The sequence below is a fragment of the Macaca mulatta genome, chromosome X (genome assembly GCF_049350105.2).
Source record: "Macaca mulatta isolate MMU2019108-1 chromosome X, T2T-MMU8v2.0, whole genome shotgun sequence".
In the NCBI taxonomy this organism is placed as follows: Eukaryota; Metazoa; Chordata; class Mammalia; order Primates; family Cercopithecidae; genus Macaca; species Macaca mulatta.
Genome location: NC_133426.1, coordinates 110,905,044 through 110,932,876, shown reverse-complemented (window position 1 = coordinate 110,932,876; position 27,833 = coordinate 110,905,044). Strand labels below are relative to the sequence as shown.

At 36.4% G+C, this 27,833-nt stretch overlaps 1 protein-coding gene across 3 annotated transcripts in view; it reads right to left on the bottom strand.

Moving 5' to 3' along the window:
• Window positions 1-582: 582 nt before the first annotated feature.
• The window catches only part of FAM199X (family with sequence similarity 199, X-linked), a 30,205-nt gene continuing 2,954 nt past the window's right edge, over window positions 583-27,833 (bottom strand). Inside the window, exons 2-6 of one of the 3 annotated variants that reach the window (XM_015127916.3) lie at window positions 21,035-21,254; window positions 10,617-10,766; window positions 10,210-10,371; window positions 8,502-8,768; window positions 583-7,201 (exon numbers count right to left, since the gene is read on the bottom strand). In XM_015127916.3, the coding sequence (XP_014983402.1) occupies window positions 7,031-7,201; window positions 8,502-8,768; window positions 10,210-10,371; window positions 10,617-10,766; window positions 21,035-21,254 (970 nt within the window). In that variant the 3' untranslated portion in view covers window positions 583-7,030. 3 annotated transcript variants of the gene reach the window in all.

The following is a 27,833-nucleotide window of genomic DNA, read 5'->3' as shown; positions in this document are numbered from 1 at the left end:
AAAAATTAGCTGAGTGTGGTGACATGTACCCATGGTCCTAGCTACTTGGGAGGCTGAGGTGGGAGGATTGCTTGAGCCTGGGAGGTTAAAGCTGTTGTGGGTTATGATCGCACCACCGCACACAAGCCTGAGTGACAGAGCAAGGCCCTGTCTCAAAAAAAAGAAAAACAGTTTAGTCTCCCTCTCACACCAATCACCTGCAACAGTTAACTATAGGCAGCAGTTTTTTAGCCACTAATTACTGTTCACTGATAAAATGATAATGGTCACTACATAAACCAGCAAATCTCTACAGCAGCACTGTCCAACAGAACTTTCTGTGATGATGGAAATGTTCTACATCTCATGCTTTTCAATAGAGTAAATAGCATGTAGCCACATGGTAGCTACTTGATACTTGAAGTATTGCTAAGGAGACTAAAGAACTACATTTTAAATTTTACTTAACTTTAATTCATTTAAATAGCCATATGTGGCTAGTGACTACCATATGGGCATTACATAATGTACTATCCATTATGGTAGTCACTAGCCACATATGGAGCTCTAGAGTACCTAAGAGAAGAAACACATACACGCACATTTCACTTAATATCTAACTCACATTTATTAAAAATTGAAGATTACAGAAAAGCATAAGATTGGTGTCATTAAACAAGCTTAATTAACTTACCTTTGACTAATAAATGAAAGTATTTAATAACACTAAAGGAATTTTGAGAATAAGTTCTATTCCAACCTTAGAAATTAAAAACAAAAAGCAGCTATTCTCCAAAGGAGAAAGCAACCACAGATCTCCCTCTAGTGGCAAAAGATAAAGTTGCTGCTGAAAAGCTGAACTGCTCCTCCATACATAGAACTGCTCAGACATTTCTTTTATAAAATTTTAACTTAAGATTCTAAATCAACATATAAGGAAAATAGATCTATTTTTTGTCGACAAAAATTAGACCTACTGCCCAGTAATAGCATGGATTAAAAAAATTAGACAATTTTCATTTACTATGAATGCTAATCTCTCTAGAAATCTGATCTCTCCAGAAAAAAAATGTTTTGCCAATGACATTTGGGTATCTGGGACTTTCACCAAATAAAAGTTTATAAAGCCATAACCAAACTATGAGCAACAGAAAAGAGAGCAGTTCTCCTCTGTTGGTAAATATTCTGGGATAGAGCATGAAAGGAGCTGACTCAGAAGTATAAAGTAGTAAGCAGCAGTGAGTGGGGTTTGTAACAACTCAGGGTACATCAAAAGAAACAATACATTATAAGAGTTCTTAACCAAAACAACACTTTTCATTCTGGTATTCAGTTTCAAAAGACAGCTCTGCCACATTGCCAGTTTTAATTACAACCATAAACACTCATTTAGATTTCACTATTGAACTACTTTCAAGTACAAGAAGGAACTCAAAATAGAAACGACTTATGATACAACTATTGTTAGTCCCTCACAGCTTCAGGGAAAACAGGCTTTATATACACTGTAGTAAGTACAGAATGTACAGAAGACAGTTATATATACAAAAGTGCATTAATATAGTAATACATTTAGCAGTAATACAGGAAAAAAAAATCCTGGTTAACAATCTGATACATTACAGTATTTAAGACTACTTGAAGATTCTCCAAACCAGTCAACTTTCTACTTGCTTTGGTTATGATATTGCTGCTACATAACTAATCTTTGAAACTAAAAAGCAAAAACAAAAACAAAAACCCACAATTTGAAATTTTTATCCATCTGTGAATTGTTTTGCATATACTTGTTTATCATTAATAGACTTTGACAATAGTCCTTAAATTCCCAACACAAAAGATTCAGAATAGATAATACTTATTAAGTGAGAGTACTCAAATAGGAAATTAAATGGATCCACTACAGGGACATTATCTGCTCCATTGCTAAAAGACTCAGCTAGATAACCTAACCACAAATCTCAATTTCAGTCTCAGTTTAAATCCAATAGGTCAGCTACTGTTAAAAGAGCCAGCAGCTTCACAAAACAAGTCATGGCTTCAGGCCACTGTTCCTTATTCAGTTGTTCAATTCAGAATAGTAAGAGTTAACTTGTTATTTATACATATAGTCTACAACTACCTTTACCTAGTCAAAATGTATATGCATAATTAGAGCAAGTCTCCCCTTTTTCACCCCCATCCCTCACCACAAAAATGAACAGATTTCCACACAGGTTTTGTTGGACACAAAGACGCAACAAAGAAATCTGACAATTAAAAAAAAGTACTACATATAGAATTTACAGAAGACCAAACAAGTTTTTCTGAGTTCGGTATGAGGGTCAAATTAAAATTTAATTTGCCATTATATGCTCTAGGTTAAAACACTAATTACCTTAATTTTAAAAATAACTGGAGGGAGAGCCAGAAAGAAAGAATTCTAATGTTAAAAAAAAATAAGAAAATAAAACTTCAGCGAGTCAACTCGGATCTTCAGCAGTACCATGCAACTTCCTCACTCTTCATGGCCAGTTAGAAGAATTTTCAGAGTTCCTTCTAAGCCTTTTGGAATAAGTAAATTATTTTCCAAAGAAATAAGACCTAAGCATTATAAGTAGTTATGTTCCAGATACTATGCTAACAAAGATGCCTAGCTTAAAATATCTCAGATAGTTTTTATTCACTTAGCATAATTTTATTTTTAAGACAAAGTTTATCTTACTTTATCAGACTTAAAACGAATCCAAAGTTACCACAGTACATGTGTATACAAATACTTATTTCCTAACTAATAGTCCTTTCAGAATTAAATTTACTTCTAGTTCAGACATGTTGAATGAGTCAGTGCCCTCAACATCAACACTATTATTTGAATGCAACTGGGGATTTTCCTATTAATTGTCCCAAACTATAAACGGACTGTGAGTACCCTCCACCAATTCCAAACAAATGTTTTTCTTGGAGATAGAAGTGCTAAAAGTTCATTTGTTAAAGGAAAGAAGAGGAGTATGTTCCAGCTATTACACAAATGAATTCAAAGAATTCATAAAGAATCAACTTGCTACATAATCTCTGTCCTTGAAGTGCTTTTGCTTGTACCTTGAAAATTATCTTTCCAGATATTAAAAGTGCTCTGGTTTGAAGAAGTATCCTGGCATATGATCTTTTTCAGAGGAAAAAACATACATTAAGCCATACTTTAGATAACTTTCAAGGCTCTTCAATGATCTAGCTAGGCTGAAAATAAAGTTACGCAAATGAAATTTAAGATTTGAAGGTTTTTGTTTTTATACTCTATTAGCATTGATTGGTTCAATTTAATGACTTTGCTTACTGATACCCAATTCCATGGGCATTATGCAAAACAAATTACAACATTTGGATTGTTTTTGAGTTTTGAAAAGCCTGATATTGACAAAAAGTACAGAGTTCACCACCTTTAAGGCACATGAGGCTATACAGAGTAAGCCACAAACAAAGTCTCTGCTGGAGAACCCAGAAACAAACAAGACTTCTATACTGGTTGTATACTAACATTTCTAGCTAAAATATGAAGACATTTGCTATATTTTATAATTTTTAAAGCTCATCAGAATCTGGATACCTCTATATAGTAGTTTCCTATAATTCTTCCTTTCTGAGAGGATTTAGCACTTTTAAAAGTTAAATAAAATGAGAAGTTCACCCAATCTATAATGTCATTATTTTATAAGTCAGTTTCTGAGATTAATTCAGCAATATCTAATTCACTCAAGGGACAGAGGAACTGGACAAAACTGCCATAGCCTAACAAAAATGAGGTAAGTCTCATGAAAAAAAAGTGTTATTTTATTCTAAGTTCTTGTTGGGAGAGAATGAACTAGCCCTTTATACCTCACTACACATTATAATGCATCACCTTCCTTTAATTCAGTTGCAAAACTATAGAAAAATATTATATATGTCATTTTGTTAAATGCAAGTCTCATCCTTTAAAAAGCTGTGGTAGGAACTGAGATACTACTATAAGATCTCTAATAAAATGTTTCTGGATAAATCTGTGGGAAATTTATTACGCCCTCAGTTAACAAGGCTTATTTTCAAAGAGGAGACTTTTTTTTTTTTTTTTGAGACGGGGTCTCGCTCTGTCACCCAGGCTGGAGTGCAGTGGCCGGATCTCAGCTCACTGCAAGCTCCACCTCCCGGGTTCACGCCATTCTCCTGCCTCAGCCTCCCGAGTAGCTGGGACTACAGGCGCCCGCCACCTCGCCCGGCTAGTTTTTTGTATTTTTTTAGTAGAGACGGGGTTTCACCGGGTTAGCCAGGATGGTCTCGATCTCCTGACCTTGTGATCCACCCGTCTTGGCCTCCCAAAGTGCTGGGATTACAGGCTTGAGCCACCGCGCCCGGCCTAAAGAGGAGACTTAAAATTTGCTCCAGTGTCAGTTCTCTACAGATGAGAACCAATACTACAGCAAGTCAGTCTTGCCTTTTTATTAATTAATTGGTTAGTTTGGATTTGAATTTAAAAATAAATACTACTGAGTTGGATTGTTTTAAATTGAACTCAGAGATATACCATATTGAATAAATTATTACTTATTCCAAGAAAGAAATAGTTCAAACTTTGAATTATCTACACAAGACATTACAATGGAAAAAACACACAGCACATGAACAGAGACCTAAGAACTTTTTATGTCTTTTTCTGCTAGTTTCTTTTTTGGGGGGACAGAGGACTATTAAATCTCCCTCTTCAATCACGAGCAAGCCCAAGTTATTTAATGATTTTCTTTTAATCAAATGAAATATTTTCAATCTCCTTCAACCCAACTTTATTACTATCTCTAACTTATAGTACTATAATGACAGTTCATCTGGATTTACACAAAATTTCATGATGCACTTCTATAAACATTCAAACCTTTACAAACTTTAAAAATCAACTTTGTGGCACTTTGGTAAACTTATTTAACAGTGACTCAAGTTAAATTGAAAGTAGTAAGACTATGATTATTGGGAAAGTAGGGAAATTGGTCTTAAATTACATCATGACCTTGTTTAGGGTTTTCTTTTACTGATCCCTGTTAAGTAAATAGTTTCCAAGTATTTGACAGATACATGGTGCTCTATGGTCTCCAAAAGTGGCCTGTTTTCCTCGCAGAATAGGTAAAGATGGCAGGCAATCATTCTGTGGCATTTTACTTTTGCTAAGAGCAGGTAGAGAATTTAGATACAGTTACTATGCTCTCCATTTGCTCTTCCTATACTTGGAAGGGAAAACAGTGAGGTTAAGTTGTTCCACCTCCCCAGAGTATTCTGGTGTCTATCCCCAAGCTCTCTTTGGGTCCTCTAAGCTGGTTAGGAGAACCAAAGAGGGGGAGGGGGAAAGAAAGAAAGACCACTCCAATTGAAAACCATAGACACTTACGTTTTATTTTAGTAAAAATTTCAAATTACGACTTTAGTAGTCTTTAAAAGGTTACAACCATACCATGGACTTTGGCAAAGCTGCAACGTATTAATTTTTATCCCCAGTTTCCATTCTTTAACCTTCAAGGAATGAAAATGAAATCAAAATTTTAAAACACATGATTATAAGCCTTTGTATCAACTGAGAATTAAGAATTTAAGTCATGAATCTTTTTCTTAATAAGCTACTTGACATAACAAAAAGCAAAAAAAAAAAAAAAAACAAAACAGAAATCTTACTAACCTCTGTACTCTAGAGTTTGAAAAATATTGATTACAGCTCTTCCTACAGAATCACGGTCACCTTCAAAATGCTATCCACAATAGAAAGAAAATTATGAAAGTCAGAAAGCAGCTTGATTGTCAGTAGTATCAGTTTCCATCTTCTTTAACCCATGTGAATGTTCAAGACATGTGGTAGAAGAAAAGGAATCACGCTATTTCTAATGTTCATGATAACAAACTCTCTAGGAAAACATTTAAAGAAACTCCATGATTTCACAGTTAAAATTAGAGCTCTATTAATAACCAACAAGCTAAGGTGTTTTCTATATCTCATTGCTCTGTATATTTCTAGCAATTTATAGAGAAGTTTAGCAGATCTATAAGGGTTTTCATCAGTTAATTTTCAACATTAACAAGGTCACATGCCAGAAGCTGTTATACCAAATATTTAAAAATTAGAGCTGTGCTGAAAAAAAAAATGACCTACAATAAGAACTTGAGAGAGATACAGACTGACTTCCTGCCTGAGACAATTTTACAGCCTAAAATTTCTGAAAGCAACAGAAAAGCAGAATTGCTTATTTTGCCTAATTACTTTCACCATTTAAATATTAATCAACATAGCATCAAGTCTAAAATTCAGCTACTAGTAACATTATTTCATCAGTAGTCATCACTTAACAAAAAAGGATTCTAAACTTATATAAAGTTAAAAACAAAAATAAATCTAACAGGAAAAAGATGAGGGCCTGTTCTTATACCTTTGAGTCAACAATGAATGAAAACAGAACTAAAACTAATGAAGGCACTATCGTAAACAGCAATCCACACCTTGCCCACCCCCACACCTCAGAAAAAATTTATACCAGGAATCAAGAATTATGCTATGGCCCTTTAGGAAAAGTAAACTAAGAAATTGTAACATTAAGAAGGGAACGAAATTATGATCTCTACACATGTATGTATACTGACATAATAAACTACTGTCAGCAGTACCTTGAAATCTTCTAAACTGTATAAGTGCTAGTCTTTGAAGAAGCCCACTTCGCCACCATAAACTTCAAACAGTCAAAACGTTTACCCAAAGTAGTGGTTCTTAAACTAGACTGTGCATCAGAATAACCCCGCACTTGTTAAGAAACAATGCTAGGCGCCTCCCTGTTGGTTTCTGATTCACTACGTCTGGGGGTGGGGCCCACAAGTATGCATTCCTAACAACTTCTCAGGTGATGCTGAAGCTGCAGGTCTTGGCACCACCTGTCAAGAACCACTGGCTTAAATTATTAATGGTACATCAGCACAGCCCTAACCAAAATTTTGGTCAAAATGCATGTAAACCAATAAGGATGGAGTATTTTAATGCTCACAAAGAATGCTAATAAATTCACCCTTATTACATCAAAACATCAACATCTGCTTCATGGTCTTCCTCAGTCACTTTCAAGGACAGCACCTCTTCGTTAAGGAAGAGCCCACTGAGCCTCTCCTTCCGGGCCTGCCTCTGCTCCTTCAGCTGCCTCTTGCGGAAGGCCTTCTGCTGTAACTTCCGCTGCTTGGATCGCTTCTGTCAAAATAAAAATTTCTAAATCAGTTTGGTTTAGTTTTTGGCATATCCACCCCAAAATGTTTTGTGGATCAAATTCTCTATGTTCTAACTTTAAGAGATGTTCAAATCCTTCTGTAGTATGATCCTCATTCCAGTAAGTGAGCCACTGGCTTAGGCATAAAAATGATTAAGATTCCAATTTTGTGGTATTTGACCAGTGACTCTTCTGATTAGGAAGGGTTGAGACAATCATTTTGGCTAGTGATGCATAATGAGTCACTTCAAAGACTTCTTTTTAAAATTCCATTAAGGTACATTGGTATAAATGCATACTGAACACACAATTAATACTAGGGGACAATACTGAATACAAATGTAGAGAACATTGCCCAGGTCTCTAATACTTATGATTCTCAGGTGCCTTTCATCCAAAAACACTAGCAATCTTATAATGGCAGGTAAAAAAAATCATGCCTTTTTCGTAGTAGGCGAATACCATCTTAAAAACCCATCAGAAACTCAGTGGGTACTCCCATCCTTGTCACTGCTGAACTGATACTAAAAAGGAATGACCACATATCTAGGGAAATTCCTTAGCAACTAACAAAGCGGGCTATGTTTCTGCTACTTCCCTAAGAACCAGGGAAAGAATCACTGTGTATCTTCAAGTCACCACTTGGTCACCAAAGAGAGAGATTCTCTTATCATCTTTAAACTGGCTCCAGATTCTTGTCACTGCAAGGAATCAAACTCCCCTGCTAAGCCACAGGACCATTCTAAATATACTTATACCTTCTTTTTTTTTTTTAAGTGCCCAACAATATTATACAGAACTTTCTCAACTGTGAAAAGAGTAGACAGAAATTAGAGAAAGTATTAGATTTTTAAATTAGCTAAGAAGAAACATTTAAGATTAAAACATTAAGAAAACATTTAACACACACAAAAGACATACACAACATTCTTAGGAGCTAATAGACAGCAACATCAGCAACATAGTGAGATTCGCTCAGTAGTGAGTTGCAGTCAATATTGCAATCTTGAGAATAACTCATTATTTCCACCAATTTATCTTACTTAAAACATACACAAAAATCAGGTAAGATTGAATGCAATATGGTTGTGGGTCAAAACAGCATTTCAAAGCACTCAGCCAAGAGTGCTTTGTTCAACAGCAGAGCATCCTGCTTGTTCAATTAAGACCAAAACCCACAGGCATCTAGACAGCAGGATCATTTTAACTCTTCAAGAAATTTATATGAAGGAGTACTAATGTTAATATTGAAAGGTAAAGTTTTGTATTGATTAGACGTTTTACTTTTGAATCCCGAATCCGCTCTGCTGCACTTGCAGACAGGTTGCTGTCACTGTGTGCTCGACTCATGTTGGCACTGGAGTTTGAAGCAGAGTTTCCAACACTGGACCCACTGCTGCTTGCAGAACTGACCATGCTGGCACTGCTGCTGCTGGCGCTGGCACTGGCACCGCTCACTCCACTGGTGCTTGCACAACTAAAGTTGCTTCTCTTCCAGGCCTCTCTTGCAGGCCGTTGGCGAGGGCTATGCTCCTTGATATAGTTCCTGACCTTGGGAAGCACAACCACAAACTGGTTAGTGTTGCACCTTGATGTTCTACCTTCAAAATGCTGGGGGGACAATAATATTGTACTTAATCTGAAAGACTGTCAAAAGTGCTGCAGATGCATATATAAGGTAGAATAGAAAGGCTAAATTTAGAAATAAGTACTAGAAAAATGAACAATGTTCAAAATTCTAGAAAACATGTTATAGATCTGGATTTTAAAAGCACATAAAATATAATCAGTAAATGGAAGGCTACTCGCCTTCAGAAATTTAGGACTGTAAAAAAATAGCACTCAAAATACAAACTGACAATAAAATAAAATAGATGAGATTAGGCAGTTGTTAAAGGTCTCCATTTAAGATAATTTAAGTAAGCTGCTGATTTTATATAAGATTAGGGTGTTTCCTAAATCTTAGCTAAGGGCCAACGATACCTGTCTTCATATGCAAGACATCAATTTATCATACTAATGAAAAATTTGCTGGAATGTAGAAAATTATAGTATGTCTGCTGGGAGAAATACTGAAATGAGAGAAATTTTTCATAAATAATGATAAATGCAAAACAAAGAAACAAATCCAAAGTAGAACGTAAGAACATTAAGTATTCATTCAACTACATACCAGAGAAAAAGAACAGCAAAAATTGTATTTAGAAGATACCAGAGGCCAGGCGCAGTGGCTCACGCCTGTAATCCCAGCACTTTGGGAGGCTGAGGCAGGTGGATCACGAGGTCAGGAGTTCAAGATCAGCCTGGTCAAGATGGTGAAACCCCATCTCTACTAAAAATACAAAAATTAGCCGGGTGCGGTGGCAGGTGCCTGTAATCCCAGCTACTCAGGAGGCTGAGGCAGGAGAATCGCTTGAACCTGGGCAGTGGAGGTTGCAGTGAGCCGAGATATCGCCACTGCACTCCAGAGTGAGACTCCGTCTCAAAAAAATAAATAAATAAATAAATAAGGGGGGAAAGAAGAAGAAGATACCAGAGATGCAGATTTCAGAACAGCAGAGGGAAAATTCACTAGGTTTCACCCTAGCCTGGCTCAATTATTACAGCATAAAACTACTCAAATCCCTCAGCTCAGATATTTACCAAAGAATAGCTCTCATTAATTAGTATTTTGTCGATTAGTCTCCTGTAAACTGAGTTAGAATAAATCTATACCTTAACCTAACCACCTCATAAGTGGTAACATTACATTTCAAATCCTATACAACTGAAAAGCAGGTTCTAGATTCACACTGATCCCAGAAAGGTACTGGCAGGTGAGATGTACATAAAACCTCTTAAATCAATGTGCCATCATTTTTTCTAATATTACCTTTCACAGCAGTGATTTTGGCCTTAATTATCTATGTATTTACGTATGATTATTTTAGTCTACATTTTATAAGATGGTGGTATTTTTAATAGGTAAATAATCTGTATTTTCTTTACATACCTGCTTCAGTTTTTCATCTGTGAGACAGTTAAGTTCAATAATAAACTCACTGTCTGTAGGGGAGATTTGAGCAGAAGGATCAATGATCTTAATAATATCAAGTTGCTCCCGAAGACCCATCTCAGTACTCACTTTCCGACTCAGATACTCAATATATTCCACCTATGTGATGAAAAAATTACAAATAAGATCATTGCTAAAACTTCTGATCCTTCATTATGTCAATTATAATGTGTTTACATATCAGAAGCAATTAAGGTTTTATTTGTTCCCTGAAAAACAGTTAAAGCTCAAATTCAGATTTACTAAGCAATCCACATTTCCCCAGTAGCTTTAAACGGGCAATAAACTGAGCTTTACCTAGTCTCCACATAAAAGCTTTTAATTAAGAATGTTAAGATCTTTACCTGCTCATCATTTGTCATTGCACTCCAAGGAAGTTCATCTAAATTCCGGTGCTTGTTTTTCTTTTTAGGAAGCAGGCAAGGTGAACTTGGAATACTGGGTATGACATCAGAAAGTACATCACTCCCACTGGCAATGTCACTGCCTGGTAACTTTATAAAAATAAGGAGGGTGTGGGGAGGGAAAGCAAAATTGTTTCACACTACATTTTAAATACTACAGTATATTTTCCACATCAATTAAAAGTTACTTTATGAGATTGACATGCTGCGGGCTATGCTAAGAGGGCTTCCTTAAAAGTTCATTTAATGTAAGACTAATGGCAGCCGGGCATGGTGGCTCATGCCTGTAATCCCAGCACTTTGGGAGGCCGAGGCAGGGGGATCACCTGAGGTCAGGAGTTCGACACCAGCCTGTCCAACATGGTGAAACCCGGTCTCTACTAAAAATACAAAGATTAGTCGGGTATGGTGGCATGTGCCTGTAGTCCCAGCTACTCGGGACACTGAGGCAGGAGAATCCCTTGAACCCGGGAGGTGGAAGTTGCAGTGAGCCAAGATCGTGCCACTGCACTACTCCAGCCTGGGAGACAGTCAGATCCGTCTCAAAAAAAAAAAAAAAAAAGACTAATGGCAAATACAGAATTACAGGACATTAATTCTGATCCATGCCTATTTTATACAAAGCAGCAACATAAATATATAAATATATATTCTTTGCATATAGTTATTCAATGAAAGATGTTTTTGAAAAGCTTAGACTTGTAATCAAGACTTATTAAAATGGTAACTGAAGAGTCAATCATCATTAAAGTTTTTAATGTATAAAGAGAATATGACTAGGGCCTCCACACTGTAATGAATAAGAAGCACTGGTATCCATCTGGGGAGACCTGAATGATGTGCCACTAACTGGCTTTTTGCCAGAGACTGTGCTAAACATACTGTCAATATAAAGACAAATACATCTTGGTCCTTGTCCTCAAGTCTGTATCAGTGACCTCAAGACAATTAAAATAAATTAAGGCTGGGCAAAGTAGCTCATGCCTGTAACCTCAGCACTTTGTGAGGCAGAGGCAGGAGGACTGCTAGAGCCCAGAAGGACTGCTCGAGCCCAGGAGTTCAAGACCAGCCTAGGCAATGTGGCGAGACCCCATCTCTCTAAAAAAAAAATAATAATAATAATAATCATGCCTGTAATTCCAGCACTTTGCAAGGCTGAGGCGGGAGGACTGCTTGGGCCCAGGAGTTCAAGAGCAGCCTGTCCAACATAGCGAGGCCTCATCTCTATTTAAAAAAAAAAAAAAAAAAAAAGGAAAGGAAAAAAAATTAGCTGGGTGTGGTGGCACATGCCTGTAGTCTGAGGTGGAAGGATCGCTTGAACCTGGAAGGTTGAGGCTGCAATGAGACATGTTTGTGCCACTGCATACCAGCCTGGACGACAGAGTGAGACTCGGTCTCAAAAAATAAATAATAAAATAATTTTAAATATGCTGTTAATATAAAGCAAAACACTTTTAAGAACCAGAAGTATTATAAGAGAAAAATTAGAAAACATCATAGAAGACAAAGTGTAGACAAAGGAGAAATAAAAGCAAGCCTAACATACAGAAAATAAAATCAATTTAAGACAAACAGCAAAAATATGTGCTATAATTATATATTTATGTATATTTTTGCACATGTGCATATACTCATGTAACCACCACCATGACCAAGGTAATAAATATATCCATTACCTCCAAAAGTTAGAATGGATTTAATTTTAAATAAATGTATTTAAGTCATTCATCAAAAAAGTAAAGTCTTTTCTTCTACAAGGAGCACATGACAATTTTCAAACATACTGGCTTCATTTTTACAAGGTATAAAACAGCACCTTTTTGCTGTGTTTTGGTTCTATAGAGCTTACAACTGTATCTGAACTCTGGATGATTTCTAGGCTTATGCGGTTACCAAAAAAGTGAAGAGCTACTTTAGTCATGAAGACTATTGCGATCACACGTATTTGAACTCCTACTTTGTACACAGCAGTATAATAGGTACAGGGGATTCAAAGGAGTGTTAAGTCCCTACACAAAAATTTTACTTGGGAAAGTAATACAATAACACAGACATACAATTATACAACACAGCACATGATGAATGCTAGGTTTCAGACCACACGTCATCAATGGAAATATCTAGCAGTGGGTTGAAGCTGCAGGATTAAAGTTTGGGAGAGTTGCAATGGACTGCAGGCAGGCACTGGGGAATCAATCGCAAAGAAATAAATGAAACCACAAAGATAGGAGTCAATCACTATGCAAAAGATGACTATGATGTTTAAAATGAAATTGTCTAAGAGAGAGGCCATTCTTTCTACATCCCCATAAGTAGCTACTACTCTTAAAAACTACATTTTCACTATGACAGTTGTTGACAAGTCCAAGTACATAAGTGACTACCAACAATCTGTATAACTTATTTTAAAATCTCATTAACGGCTGGGCGCAGTGGCTTACGCCTGTAATCCCAGCACTTTGAGAGGCGGAGGTGGGTGGAACACCTGAGGTCAGGAGTTCGAGACCAGCCTGGTCAACATGGCAAAACTCCATCTCTATTAAAAATACAAAAATTAGCTGGGTGTGGTGGTGCGCACCTGTTATCCCAGCTACTCAGAAGGCTGAAGTAGGAGTATCATTTGAACCTGGGAGGCAGAGGTTGCAGTGAGCCAAGATCGTGCCACTGCACTCCAGTGTGGGAGACAGAGCGATCATCTCAAAACAACAACAACAAAAAAACCCATAAAATCTCATTAACTAACACTGCTTGAACTGTTCACCCTTCACCCTAATTGTTATCTAGGTGGTGTTATGAAAGGATGATTGCTGAATACACATATGAATGCCATCTCTTTTTCAGCCTGTAATTGCAAAAAAGAAAATGCTTTGCTATTTTCCCTTTGACTTCAAATCTCCCTGTGGCCCCTAAAAAAAAAAAAAAAAATTAGACACTTCTTATCAGACAAAAGGCCTCCCCTCCCCTACATCAAGCTCCTTTGATAAATGAGGTAAATGAAAGAACTCTTGAAATACCTGTATTTTCAAAATATAAGAAAAAAATTCACCTAAATCTTGGAGAATATCTGCTAGGCACTTAAATTTGTACCTTTACTTCTGTCTATGCATTTGTTGGGGAGGGAGGGGTGTAAAAAAGCTAAGTAGTGGTACCTTGGCCATTTTTTCAGGGATAAGTAAAAAGATCCCAGAGTTCAAATCCCAGCTCCACTGCTCACTAGCAGTGTGACCTTGTATAGGTTAGTTTATTTCTTTGAGCCTCAGAGTTAGCAGTAAAATGTGGTCAATATCATCAATCTCAAAGGATTGTTGAGTGGTTTAAATGTGGTAACATGCCTGGCACACAGGCAACACTCAATAAAGAGATGTACTTTTCTTTTTCCATCCCTTGCCATGGTTTTGGACCCTTAAAAAAGTAGCACAATCTCTCAGAGAATGTCACATGTTGCTAAAGTGCTTGGGTTAATCTCACATGGTAGTGTTTCAGAATGATAGGGGAAAAAGGAAAAGACATTCAGGTAAGGAGAATAATTTAGTAAAGTCATAGATGGAAAAAAACATAGTATGAGGTGACATATATCCTAGATATCATGTAATCATATGTCAGTATGATTAACACAGAAAATCAGTGCTAGGGATTTAAAAGTTCAACAGAAGAACCAGAAACCGTCATATGATATGTAGAAGTAGGCCGATAACATTTTCTAAGAAGTAACTTGATGAAACTGGTCTTTAGGGAAGATCAGCTAGAAAGCACTATGGGGACAAAATAGAGTGAGGAAAGACTAGAATTAGATAGGAAGCTCTTGTAATCTAGGCGTGGATGAAAATAAGCAAAAATGGAAAGAAAAATGGGAATAGATAGGACAAATGTAACATGAAAATTTACAAAGCTGGGCGCAGTGGCTCACACCTGTAATCCCAGCACTCTGGGAGGCCAAGGCGGACAGATCACGAGGTCAGGAGTTCGAGACCAGTCTGGCCAATATGGTGAAACTCCGTCTCAATCAAAAATACAAAAATTAGCCAGGTGTGGTGGCATGCGCCTATAGTCCAAGCTACTCAGGAGGCTGAGGCAGGAGCTTCGCTTGAACCCAGGAGGCAGAGGTTGCAGTGAGCCAAGATCGCACCACTGCACTCCAGTGAGGGCAACAGAGTAAGATTACATCTCAAAAAAAAAAAAAAAAAAGAAAAAAAGAAAGAAAAACAATTTACAAAGCTGTTTGATAACTGAATGGATAAGGTAATAAAGTGTCTCATGTTGAGACCAGAAAAAAATTGGTGACATTTCAGGTCACACAACCCACCCAGAGTGATACACTTAAAGACCGCAATTTTCATAGCAAGGTAACTGAAAGGATGTTACAGATCTTCTAGTCCAACATCCTCATTTTACATAAAAGAAAAAAATGATGTCTGGGGAGGGTCATACAACTAGTGGCAGAATCCAAAGTAGGACACCAATCTAATGCTTTCAACTATGCTAAACAGTTTTGCCTGTCTGGCAAGTTTGTAATAAGCGACGAATACAATTTGGGATATAAAGGGTTTGTAGTGATAATGGGAGAAGCAAGCACAAGTGTCCTTTGGACAGACAATAATAATTTTTTACTAAGTTGTAAGACATGTCACTAAGCAGAGTCTATTTTTTTCCATGGAAACATTGTAATTGGAAGTTGCAACACTGCATCAAGGACTCAGCATCAAATAATGGGTTAGTATTAAATATTAAGGTCATCTAAGTGGAAATGTCAAGTAGACAATTGGAGATACGAGATTAGACTAGCGGTTGTATCGGAGAATTGTATGGGCTCCTGTATATTTATTAGACCAGCAATTTTCCATTTTATAACTGATACTGTATTTCAGAATAAATGCTTACTAGCTCCCAGCCCATATTTTTCATGGGCAATATTTGGCATATTTATATTATGATCAGTAATTGTGAAACACAGGGAGACTTAAATCTCTGCCATATTTTCTGCAGAATGCAGCAGAATTTTATGAGTAAGCTCATTTCTGTAACAGCTGATGTGTAATTTCAGAGTGCACCTCTAGGTTTCAAGTGTGACAGCTGATTACTCACTGTTTAAATTTTCTAAGCTTTCCTGCTCAATAATAGAAATAATTTCTCAGACTCTAAGACTAGTCAAATATATCCTTAATAACAAAAGGACTGAAAGCAAAGAAAATTATCAGCAAAGCAAAATGCAAAGATGCTAATTCATTCTAAGGTTAAAATCTCATCTTACTAAGTAGTGAGCATTTTTCTTCCCAGAGAATCCGTAAATCATTTATATTTACTTTAGTAGTAACCGAAACATCTGTTAAAAAGAAAGATTTAAACAGATGTAGTTTTTAATCATAACAGAAGTAATACAAATTTTTTAACTATAGTAAATGAATTTAATCCATATTAATCCTAACATGTAATTTGTAATTATCTTCTTGGATAATTTACTGCTCATCATTATGAAATCCCACAAATACAAGACAGCACTTTAAATCTTTCAGCATATTTAAATAGCAGATATCCATGGTAACAGAGTATCCATACTCCAATTTCACAAGTGGGAAAACACATTACTAAGGCAGGTATGATTTTTGTTCTGACATCATAGTCACTCATGTACATTAACGGTGAATGGCTGGGGATGGTTTTCCACTCTAACTACTCGCAACATAAGTGAAGGAGCCAGCAATTAAAATTTAAAAATGTCTGCCACCTTGTAACATTATGGATGATAACTCTAAATAAATCACATAAAATAAGCAGAAAAAATATTTCTTAGAATTATCAGGACTCTAACTGACTTATGCTTTACTAAGAATTGTTGCAGTCTGATTTTAAATACAAAGTCTGCACTACAAAAAAAAAAAAAAAGGGGGGGGGGAGAGAGAGAGACAGAGAGAGAGAGAGAGACACTGGCTGAGCACGGTGGCTCGCCATTTTGGGAGGCCAAAGTGGAAGGATCGCTTGAGCCCAGGAATTCAAGACCAGCCTAGGCACCAAAGTGAGACCCTGTCTCTACAAAAAAACAAAAAAAAATTTAGCTGGTTTTTGTGGTGCCCACCTGTGGTCCCAGCTACTGAGGAGGCTGAGGCAGGAGGACTGCTTGAGCCCAGGAGGTCAATTCTGCAGTGACCCATTTTTGCATCACTGCACTCCAGCCTGGGTGACAGAGCGAGGCCTTGTCTCCAAAAAACAAAACACAACAAAAAAAACACTGAAAAATTCATTATGAATATCATGAAAAAGTTTATATCTTAAATGAGAAAATCTTATTAAAAAATTTTAACCAGAAGAGGAAAAACTTCCTATCTCCTTATGAGGACAGTATTACCTGGACACCAAAGCTAGACAAAGACACAACTGAGAAAGAAAACTGCAGACCAATATCCCTTATGAATATAGATGCAAAATTCCTTAACAAAATACTAAAAAACCACATTGAGAAGCAGACTGAACTTCTCCCCTAAGATTAGGAAAAAGACAAGGATGCTCACTTTCACCATTTCTATTAAACACTGTACAGGAGATCTAGTTAGGGCAACTAAGCAAGAATTAAAAGGCATCCAGATGAGGAAAAAATAAGGAAAACTATCTCTATTCATAGATGACATGATCTTAAATATAGAAAATGATAAATAATCCACACAGGGGAAAAAATTATTAAAGCTAACAGATGACTTCAGCAAAGTTGGCACGATACAAAATCAATATACAAACACCAATTGTATTTCTATATATACACTAGCAATGAACAATCTGAAAATAAAATTAAGAAAACAATGCCATTTATAACAGCATCAAAAAGAATATAATATTTAGGAATTAATTCAACCAAGAGAGTGTAAGACTTAGACATTGAAAACTACAAAACATCATTGAAATAAAGAAGCCCTAAATAAATAAGATATTCCATCCCATATTAATTGGAATATTTAATATTGTTAAGATGGCAATACTCCCCAAAGCAATCTACAGATTCAATGTGATCTCTATCAAAATTCCAACTACACTTTTTTGAAAAATGGGCAACCTGATCCTAAAACTCATACGGAATTGCAAGGACCTCAAATAGCTCTGTTGCCCAGGCTAGAGTGCAATGGCACAATCTCAGCTCACTGCAACCTCCACCTTCAGGGCTCAAGCGATCCTCCAACCTCAGCCTCCTGAGTAGCTGAGACCACATGTGCACACCACCATGCCTGGCAAATTTTTGCATTTTTTTTTAAAGACACGGGGTTTTGCCATGTTGCCCAGGCTCGTTTTGAACTCCTGGGCTCAAGCTATCTACCTACCTCAGTTTATCAAAGTGCTAGGATTACAGATGTGAGCCTAAACAATCTTTATAATGAACAACAAAGTGGGAGAACACATCTCAATTTCAAAACTTACTGAAAAGCTATAATAACTAAAACAGTGTGGTACTAGCTTAAGGATAGACACATCAATGGAATAGAATTCAGAGTCCAAAAATAAACCCACACATCTATGATTAATTCATTTTCAAAAGGGTGCCAAGATGATTCAATGAGGAAAGAATAATTTTTGCAACAAATGGTGCTGGGACAACTGGATACCCCCGTACAAAATAAAAAATTTGGGAGCCAGGTGCAATGGTGCATGCCTATAGTCCCAGATACTCAGGAGGATGAGGTGAGAGGACTGCTTGAGCCCAAAAATTCGAGACCAGCATGGACAACATAGTGAGACTCCGTTCTTAAAAAAAGAAAGAATGAGCCTGTAATCCCAGCACTTTGGGAGGCCAAGGCAGCGGATTGCCTGAGGTTAGGAGTTCAAGACGAGCCCGGCCAACATGGTGAAACCCTGTCTCTACTAATAATACAAAAATTAGCCGGGCTTGGTGGTGGGCGCCTGTAATCACAGCTACTCGGGAGGCTGAGGCAGGAGAATGGCTTGAGCCCAGGAGGCAGAGGGTGCAGTGAGCTGAGATTGCGTCACTGCACTCCAGCCTGGGCAACTGAGCTGAGCAGGACTCTATCTCAAAAAACAAGACACACACACACACACACACACACACAAAAGAAAGAATGAATCTGGACTCCTATCTTACACATCATATACAAAAAATAACTCAAAATGGATCAAGACCTACATGTAAGAACTAAAACTCTAAAAGTCTGGGAAGGAAACAGGTGAAAATCTTCCTCATCTTGGATTACACAACGGTTTTTAAAATATGATATTATCAGTACAGCAAAAAAAAGATAAATTAGACTTCATTAAAATTAAAAACTTTGGCGTCAAAGGACACTATCAAGTGAATAAATACTAACAAGCAAAAAGACAACCCGCTGAATAAAAACATCTTCGCAAATCATATATCTGATAAGGGTCTAATAGCCAGCATATAGAAAGAACTCTTACAATGCAAACATAAAAAGTAAAATAACACAATTTTAAAAGGGGCAAGGTATCTGAATAGATATTTCTCCAAAGAGGACACACAAATGGTCAAAAAGCACATGAAAAGATGCTCAAAACCATAATGAAACACCAATTTATACCCAGTAGGATGGGTATAAACAAAAAGACAAGGCCAAGTGTGGACAAGGACGTGGTGAAATGGGAACTTTCATACGTTGCTGGTGGAAAAGTAAAATGGTGTAGTCACTCTGGAAAACATGTTAGCAGTTCCTCAAAAAGTTAAATATCAAGTGATCATATGATCCAGCAATTCCACTCCTAGGGGTATATCCAAGAGAATTAAAAATATAAATCCACATAGAAACTTGTACCTGAATGTCCACAGCAGTATTATTTATAACAGCCAAAAAGTAGAAACAACCCAAAGTTCATCAGCTAATGAATGGATGAACAAAATGTGGTAGTGTACATCTACGAAATGGAATATTAGTCATAGAAAGGAATGAAGTGCTGTTATATGGTACAACATGGATGAACCTTGAAAACATTAAGCCAAATGAAAGATTAGCCAGACACAAAAGGCCACATATTCATCCATTTATATGAAATATCTACAAAAGCAAATCTATAGAGAAATTAGATTAGTAGTCGCCAGGTGATAAGGGGGAGGGGAGAACTGGGACTATGTGCTAATGGGTATAAGATTTCTTTTGGGGGTGACAGAAATGCCCTGGAATTACATAGTGGTGATGGCTGCACAACACTGTGAGTATATTAATAACTACTGAACTATACATTTCAAAATGATGAAAATGGTGAATTTCACCTCAAATTTTTAAAAAGTTAAAAAAATTTTTAACCAAAATAATATGAAAAACAAAAACGGAAGGGTTGTGAATTACTTTTTTTCTTAAAAAAAAATCTCATCTTTTCAGTGTAGCATCGTTTACAACAACAAAAAACTGAAACAAACTGAAATAGCCATAATTAGGAAATGGATTAAGTAAATTATGATCCAGTTATGGAAAAGAATGAGATGTGTTAGCTGAAAAAAAAGCACAGGGCCGAACAGTGGATGAAGTATAATCCCATGTGTTTTTAACAGTATGCAAACATACTTGAATCTGCATAAGCTCCTAACAGTAGTAACCATAGTAGAGTGGGACTTGGAGACTTTTTAAATTGGGTGCCATTCTGTATTATTTGAAAGCTGTTTGAAATTATAATATTCAATTCCTCTTTTGGAATAAAACTTCAAGTATTCAGATAGCTTTCAAGCGTAGCAGGCATTCGAGTTTATCTAGCAAATAAAATCTTTGCTGTAGGCAGGGGAAACATCTTTAAGTGTATCGTTTTTACAATCAGAATATGGATGTTGTAATAACACAATCTAAATTTTCTGACAAACTGCACTCATTATAAGGCAGCATTTTCAAACAATTTACCACAAAGCCGTTTTACATGGTATATACGCCACAAGAAAAAAGTGTCAGGCGAAAAACATGTCTACATACAAACAGAATACAAAATGAGAAATTATATATTTCTGATGACAGAACCAAAAATCATGTATTTATGGTAATAACAGTTTATGATATTAGATACATAATGTGACTGATATGTGTCCTATAAGGACACAAAACCTATTTATTATAGGGTAGGAAGCATAAATTTGCTTGGATTCATGCATAGAAAGGTACTGATGATATATAATAATGGTAATATTACACAAGTATTAAATAACATAAAAATCTACAAAAGGAGATCTATAGCATCTAAAAGGTACATTAGCAAAAATAAAGATATCCCGATCAAATTCTTAACTTTAAAACACGTTGTAAGAGAATCTCCAGGACTGGATAAACAGTAGAGAAATTTACTTTGAAGTAGAGATGAAAATATCAAAAGAGAAGTTTATAGTTCTACTTCTATAGTAATGAGGACAAGAAAAGGACAAAAAAACTTACCTGCCATTCAAACTCGCTATCTGACCAATCCCAGTAAGTGCTAATAGAAGAAGAGACATCGCTGCAGACACTCCCCTCAGGAAATAAATCAAAAGAAGTGAAGTCCTGATCATCTAACAGGGAATAGCAATCATCTTGATCTCCAACAGACACAGATGAAAACAGCTCCTCACTGCCTTCTGAGCTGGCAACACTTGTTCCACAAGAAGTTAGGTTCCACCTTCAAAAACACAACATAAAAGAAATCACAAGAACTACAGAATCCACACAATGTTAACATATAATTAACAGGACATATTTATAACATGTATAACGAATGTGAGGGTTTTTTTTTTTTTTTGTATTTTTAGAAGAACCCTTACCTTTTAAGGAAATATACTAAAATATTTATGAAAGATATATGTCTAGGAACTGCCTCAAAATAAGGCAGGGGTTGGGGAGTGGATAGAGGTACAGATGAAGCATGATGCCATATATGAATAAATGTTGAAGCTGGGTGACAGGAACATGGGGTACATTACACTTTTCTCTCTACTTTTGTAGCTGCCTGAAAATTTTTGTAGTACACTATTTTAAAAGAAAGTAGTATTTAAATTAGGACTAAAGTAAAATCTTCATCCACAAACAAAACATACAGCATAGTGGTTATGAGTAAGCTCTAGAATCAGACAGTTCAAATTCTTGCTCTGTCACTTCCTAGCTAATTGATTTTAAGCAAATAACACTCTCTCCAAGTCTGTGTCCCAATGGAGGTACTGTGATGATCACATGAGAATGAATACAGAGCACTTGCAGCACACATAAAAAGTGCCCAATATATGACAGCTTTTATTATTGTTAAAGGAAGAGTGGGGCCATTGCAGGGCAGAGAAAAGCACCAACAAGCATCTACACAGGTAGATGTTCAAGAAGTGTTTGTTATATTTAAGTAACTTTTCCATATTAATGCTGTACAGGCTCATTGCAAAGATGTTGGAAAGAAAGGAATGAATAATAAAATGATCAATAATTCCATTATCCAGCAGTAACTAATCTATAATATTTTGGTAGTTTATTTTTATGTGCATACATATTTTTTACAGAATCAGCAACCATTCTGTGTATATATATTTTAGTATATTGCTTTTTTCATTTAACATTAATATGCTAAACATTTTCCTAAGTATATTACTTAAAAACATTTTAATGCCTATATAATATTCCATTGTATTAAATGTATCATAATTTATTTAACTTTATTCCCCCAATAATAGATACATAAGTTGTTTCTAATTTTTTAATATTAGAAATAATACTGAGATGAGCCTTGTTTATAATTATTTATCAAAATATATTATCTCAGGACACAGCTGCTTGAAAGCTAAGTACGGAGTCAAAGAATATGAACACTTCTAAGGATCAATTTAGTCAACACCTTTCTGAAAGGCTGCATCAATTTATACTCCCCAAGGCAGTATATAAAAGTGCTCATTTCACCACAATCTTAACAGCACTAAAATTGCTAAAATTTTTTTTTACCTATCTTATAGGACAGAAACTTTTTGTTTTTATGAGACAGGGACTCACTTTTGTCATTGAGGCTAGAGTGCAGTGACACAAACACAGCTCACTGCAGCCTCAAACTCCCAGGCTCAAGCGATTCTCCCATCTCAGCCTCCCAAGTAGCTGGGACCACAGGTGCAACACGCCTGTGTAATTTTTGTATTTTTTGTAGAGATGGGGTTTTGCCATGTTGCCCAGGCTTGTCTCAAACTCCTGAGCTCAAGCCATCCATCCACCCCAGCCTCCCAAAGTGCTGGAATTACAGGCGTGAGCCACTGCACTGGCACAGAAACATTTTTATATCAAGTTTTATTTATTTAATTACTAGCAAGATCAAATTTTTAAATATTTATTAGCTATTCTGCTATGGTGTTTTCCTATGTGTTAATATTTTCATTACTAATTTTGTAAGAGTTATTTATGCATTAAGGATATTAACATTTTGTCTACAGTATTTATTGTAGGGTTTTTGGTTGGATTTTTTTTTTTTTTGGTCTTGAAATCTATCAATCTGTTTTCTTTTGTAAATTTCCACTAGTTTTATACTATTAATAAGACAATTTTCATTGCTTTGCCAGTAGCATAGGGAATTAATCCTTAAGATAATGATTTAGTATTTCCAGTACTAACAAGCTCCTGAAGTAATGACTGCCTTATGAAAAGTCTGTTATTTACCTATTATTAGGTCGTGTCTCATCCTTCATTAAATCTACTGTTTCTCAAATTACGCACTTCATTTTTTTAACTTCCTCCATTTTGTATGGCTAATCTTTTAGAAGTTCTTGATTTACATAAAAAATTTGGACAATCTGAAAAACTTTATGGTACCTTTTCTTTTGAATTGAAGGTAGAGCATTTTAAAACACTGAAACACACATACACACAAACTATTATAATTCAGTAAATAGAAAATAGATGTCAATAAATTTTTATAGATAGTGGCCGGGCGCGGTGGCTCAAGCCTGTAATCCCAGCACTTTGGGAGGCCGAGATGGGCGGATCACGAGGTCAGGAGATCGAGACCATCCTGGCTAACACGGTGAAACCCCATCTCTACTAAAAAAAAATACAAAAAAGTAGCCGGGTGAGGTGGCGGGCGCCTGTAGTCCCAGCTACTCGGGAGGCTGAGGCAGGAGAATGGCGTAAACCTGGGAGGCGGAGCTTGCAGTGAGCTGAGATCCGGCCACTGCACCCCAGCCTGGGCGGCAGAGCAAGACTCCGTCTCAAAAAAAAAAAAAAAAAAAAAAAAATTTTTATAGATAGTAAAAAAAATAAAATTCATCTAAGAATCCTAGAATATCTTGTAATATTACTTTCATCACATGCTTGCTAGGTAAACAGTATCCTCATTTTAGAAAAATTTTTAATTAACCAAATTATCCCAGGTCTTGCAATAAAAGTTATGAAGAGGAATCACACCCTGCTTTGAGACCAGTCTGGGTAACAAAGCGAGACACTGTCTCTACAAAAAATTTAAAAATGAGCTGAGCAAGGTGGCACATGTCTGTATTCCCAGCTACTCTCAGGAGGCTGAAGCAGGAGGTTCACCGGAGCCCAGGAGTTTGTGGTTACAGCAAGCTGATCCTGCCACTGTACTCCAATCTGAGCGACAGAGCAAGGCCTTGTCTCAAAACAAAACAAAAATACATTCTGGACACAGTAAGCCCTATCTACATTATGTCCTGAGCAAACTATTTTTCTCTTGTGTCTTCGAATTACATGTGATTTTTTTCCCTTTATTCATTCACTCATTCAACAAACATTTAGTCAGTATCTTCTATGTACCAAATAATATGTTCAGTGCTAGGAAAAACTGTTAGATAATTGTTTTTAATTAGAATTTCTTTTTAGCTTCTAAAAATTCTGTAGAAATGTGTTTCTCTCCATGAGTAATAATGACATTCCTTAAAAAAAAAAAAAGATGCCATATTTAGTAATCTAACCATTAGATCACTGCCAAAGGAGTCAGGAATTTGCTTCATTTTGTGCTCTTACCTTTGGGCAAAGTCAGTGTGTTTCTCAGTTTTTCAGATTTGTAACCATCACAAGGTTCTGAATGTTCTCAGAAGTCTTTGTCTTTTGTTTTTAATTATCAGTGGCAAGTAAACTGAACTCATAATTGAACAAACCATTCATAAAATAGAATAATAATATTTTTTACTAGTAAAGATTGTAACATTTTTTATATCCTCTTCTTTTTTTTTTTTTTTTTTTTTTTGAGTCAGGGTCTTGCTCTGTCAACCAGGCTGGAGTGCAGTGGTGCAATCATGGCTCACTGCTGGCTTGACCTCCTGGGCTTGATTCATCCTCTCACCTCGGCCTTCCCAGCAGCTGGGACTATAGGCACATACCACCACGCCTGGCTAATTTTTGCTTTTTTTTTTTTTTGGTAGAAAAAGGGTTTCATCATGTTGTCCGAGCTGGTTTCAAATGCCTGGGCTCAAGCAATCCTCCCACCTTGGCCTCCCAAAGCGCTGGGATTATAGGTGTGAACCAATGCACCTGGCAAAATTTTTGTATCTTCTAATCTGCAAATTTTTAAGATCATAATTTTAAGGCAATATAGATAAAAACAAAGTAGGAAGTACTTTCATCCATTGCTAGTGACAGTGTAAGTTGACATAATCTTTCTTAAAAGCAATTTGGCAGTACTATGTACATCTAGAGGTTTAAAAAGGTTCATTCATTTGGAATTAGTAATTCCCCTTCTAGGAATTGTGTTCCCTTCCCCAAATAGAAATTTGGAAAAAAGATGTGTATACAAATATGTTCAAACAATACTATTTGTAATAGTCCAAAAGGGAAAACAAATGCCCCTAAAATATAGGGATTAAATGATATATCTGAATGGTATTTTTATAATCACTAAAAATCATATTTTCAGACTATTCAAAAGGAAAACACCCAACAATGTAAGTGCAAATATGCAGGTCACAAACTGTATATACAGCCTGATCCTGATTTTTAAAAATTATATATGTACATAGAAACATTAAAAGAAACATCATTAAAATGTTGATAGTTGTTACCTTTGGGGAAAAGGATCATGAGTAGTCTACAGTTTTTTATATGCCCTCAGTTTTCTATAATAAGTTTTTAAATAAAAATTTAAGTATGATTCTTTTAGACTGTTCTGTCAGTTTCAAACTTGTAATGAATGTCCATTGTGTGCTCAGCACTAAACTATTCAAATTTACAAGCCCTTACATTTTATTCCACTAAGAGAAAGCTACCTAACACTTCGATTCTAGCTATAACCATAATATTACTCTCAAAGGAGACTTTCTTCAAAATCGTGAAAGATGTTGAAAAGAATTCCAGTGAAACACAGTGTTTAACTCAATCACTAGGCTTGCTGCCCAAATTTTAATTTACAAAAAAATAAAGCCAAGAATATTTCTCTGCAAGGTGTTTCAGCAAGAATATACAGACTAAGGACTTTCAATAGTATTTTGGTAAATAGCCATTTAAATGTTAAAATTAAGAATTAAAATTAAGAAAAGCATGTGCACCATGTATACATTCCTCTGCAGTCCCCTTTTCTCTCAGGTGGACCTGATTGCCACTTCTGAAGATAAGAATCCAGCCAATGAGCACATAAAGTCCTGTCAAGCTGATGAAGGTCATTTGAAGTCTATGCTATACATTCATTCTTAGGGGACAGTGCCCTATCAGTACTTGTATTCACCACTGACTCTCTGTCAGAATCCCCATATAGCCAACCTGACCTCTGCTGCTATTCTGGAGTCCAACAGACCACCAAGGTTCCAAGTTAGAGAATATACAACCCCTTCTTCTACCCACTTAAGTTCCCTACTTTCCTCCTCGCTATCTCAATCATGTTGGGTTCATTACCCATCTTTCCCACCCTCTTTATTGCCTTGGAAGTAAAAAACACTCTGTGTCATTTCTAAGGCTAATGATCCCATTTGCACTTCTGAGTTCATCATCTCTATCTCTCATCCCATCTTCTTTTATATTTTCAATTTCTCCCTTTCCTGTGGCCTGCTTCTAAGGAGGTAACATCTCTATTCTTGGAAAAGAAAAACTAAATGAGGTTAAAAAAAAAAAAGAAAGAAAGAAACCTTTACTTCCCTTTCAAATTCTCACAACATCTCCCCTTCTCCTTTCCTTCCCTGCTAAATTTATTGAAAAGCTTCCACTTTCTCAACCTTTGTAACCTGTAGTTCCACTTCTATCACGTCACGGATTTCTACTGATTACTCCCAAATCTGTATTTCTAGCCTGGATATTTCTCCAAATCCTAACCCCCATTTTCGACTTGTCTCAGCAAGTCCCCAAACCAAATTTCTCCAACATGGTTCTCCCACCTGCAACCCACAGCTCTTCTGCACCTCTAATTCTGTATCTAGATAGGAAAACTATGGGTGTTACCAAAGGCACACAATAGTCTTTAGGTTTTTCTGGTTAATGGTGATTGAAAATGGAGCTCTAAAATCACATAACTGAGTAACTGATTTATGCGACAGTTTGGAAGTGCTAAGAGAAAGCCCCCATTTACATCAGAAAATCACTGCCCCCCAAACGAAAGAAAATGTCTTAAACACTACATATGTTCCACACTGACATTTCACATTTTTAAAAAATTCATTCACTTTTTTGGCTTACTGAAATTTATTCTATTTTCCTAAAATTCTAGACCAATCCATGTAAGTCTTAAGGTATGAATGATTAGGAAACTGGCTGTGTCCACGTAATGTATTTTCTACTGAACCTAGACCAGTGACATACCAACCTACGCCACAAATGACTTTAATCTGAATATTGGGCCGGGCGCGGTGGCTCACACCTGTAATCCCAGCACTTTGGGAGGCCGACGTGGGTGGACCACCTGAGGTCTGGAGTTCAAGATCAGCCTGGCCAACATGGTGAAACCCTGTCCCTACTGAAAATATAAAAATTAGCCAGGCATAGTGGTATGCGCCTACAGTCCCAGCTACTCGGGAGGCTGAGGCAGGAGAATCGCTTGAACCCAAGAGGCAGAGGTTGCCCTAAGCCAAGATTGTGCAACTGCACTCCAGCCTGGGTGACAGAGTAAGACTCTGTCTTAAAAAAAAAAATCTAAATATTGCATCCATTCAACCTCAGTGCTGTGACTGTCTTTGTTAATGAAAATTGCAAATATAGCCCAGAATCCAGTAAATGAGTAGGCACAAACTGTCATAATCATAAAGTCCTTATCAAGGGCATTATTTTTTAAATCTCCACATTTTTCTTATCAGGTATCAAGAAGGAA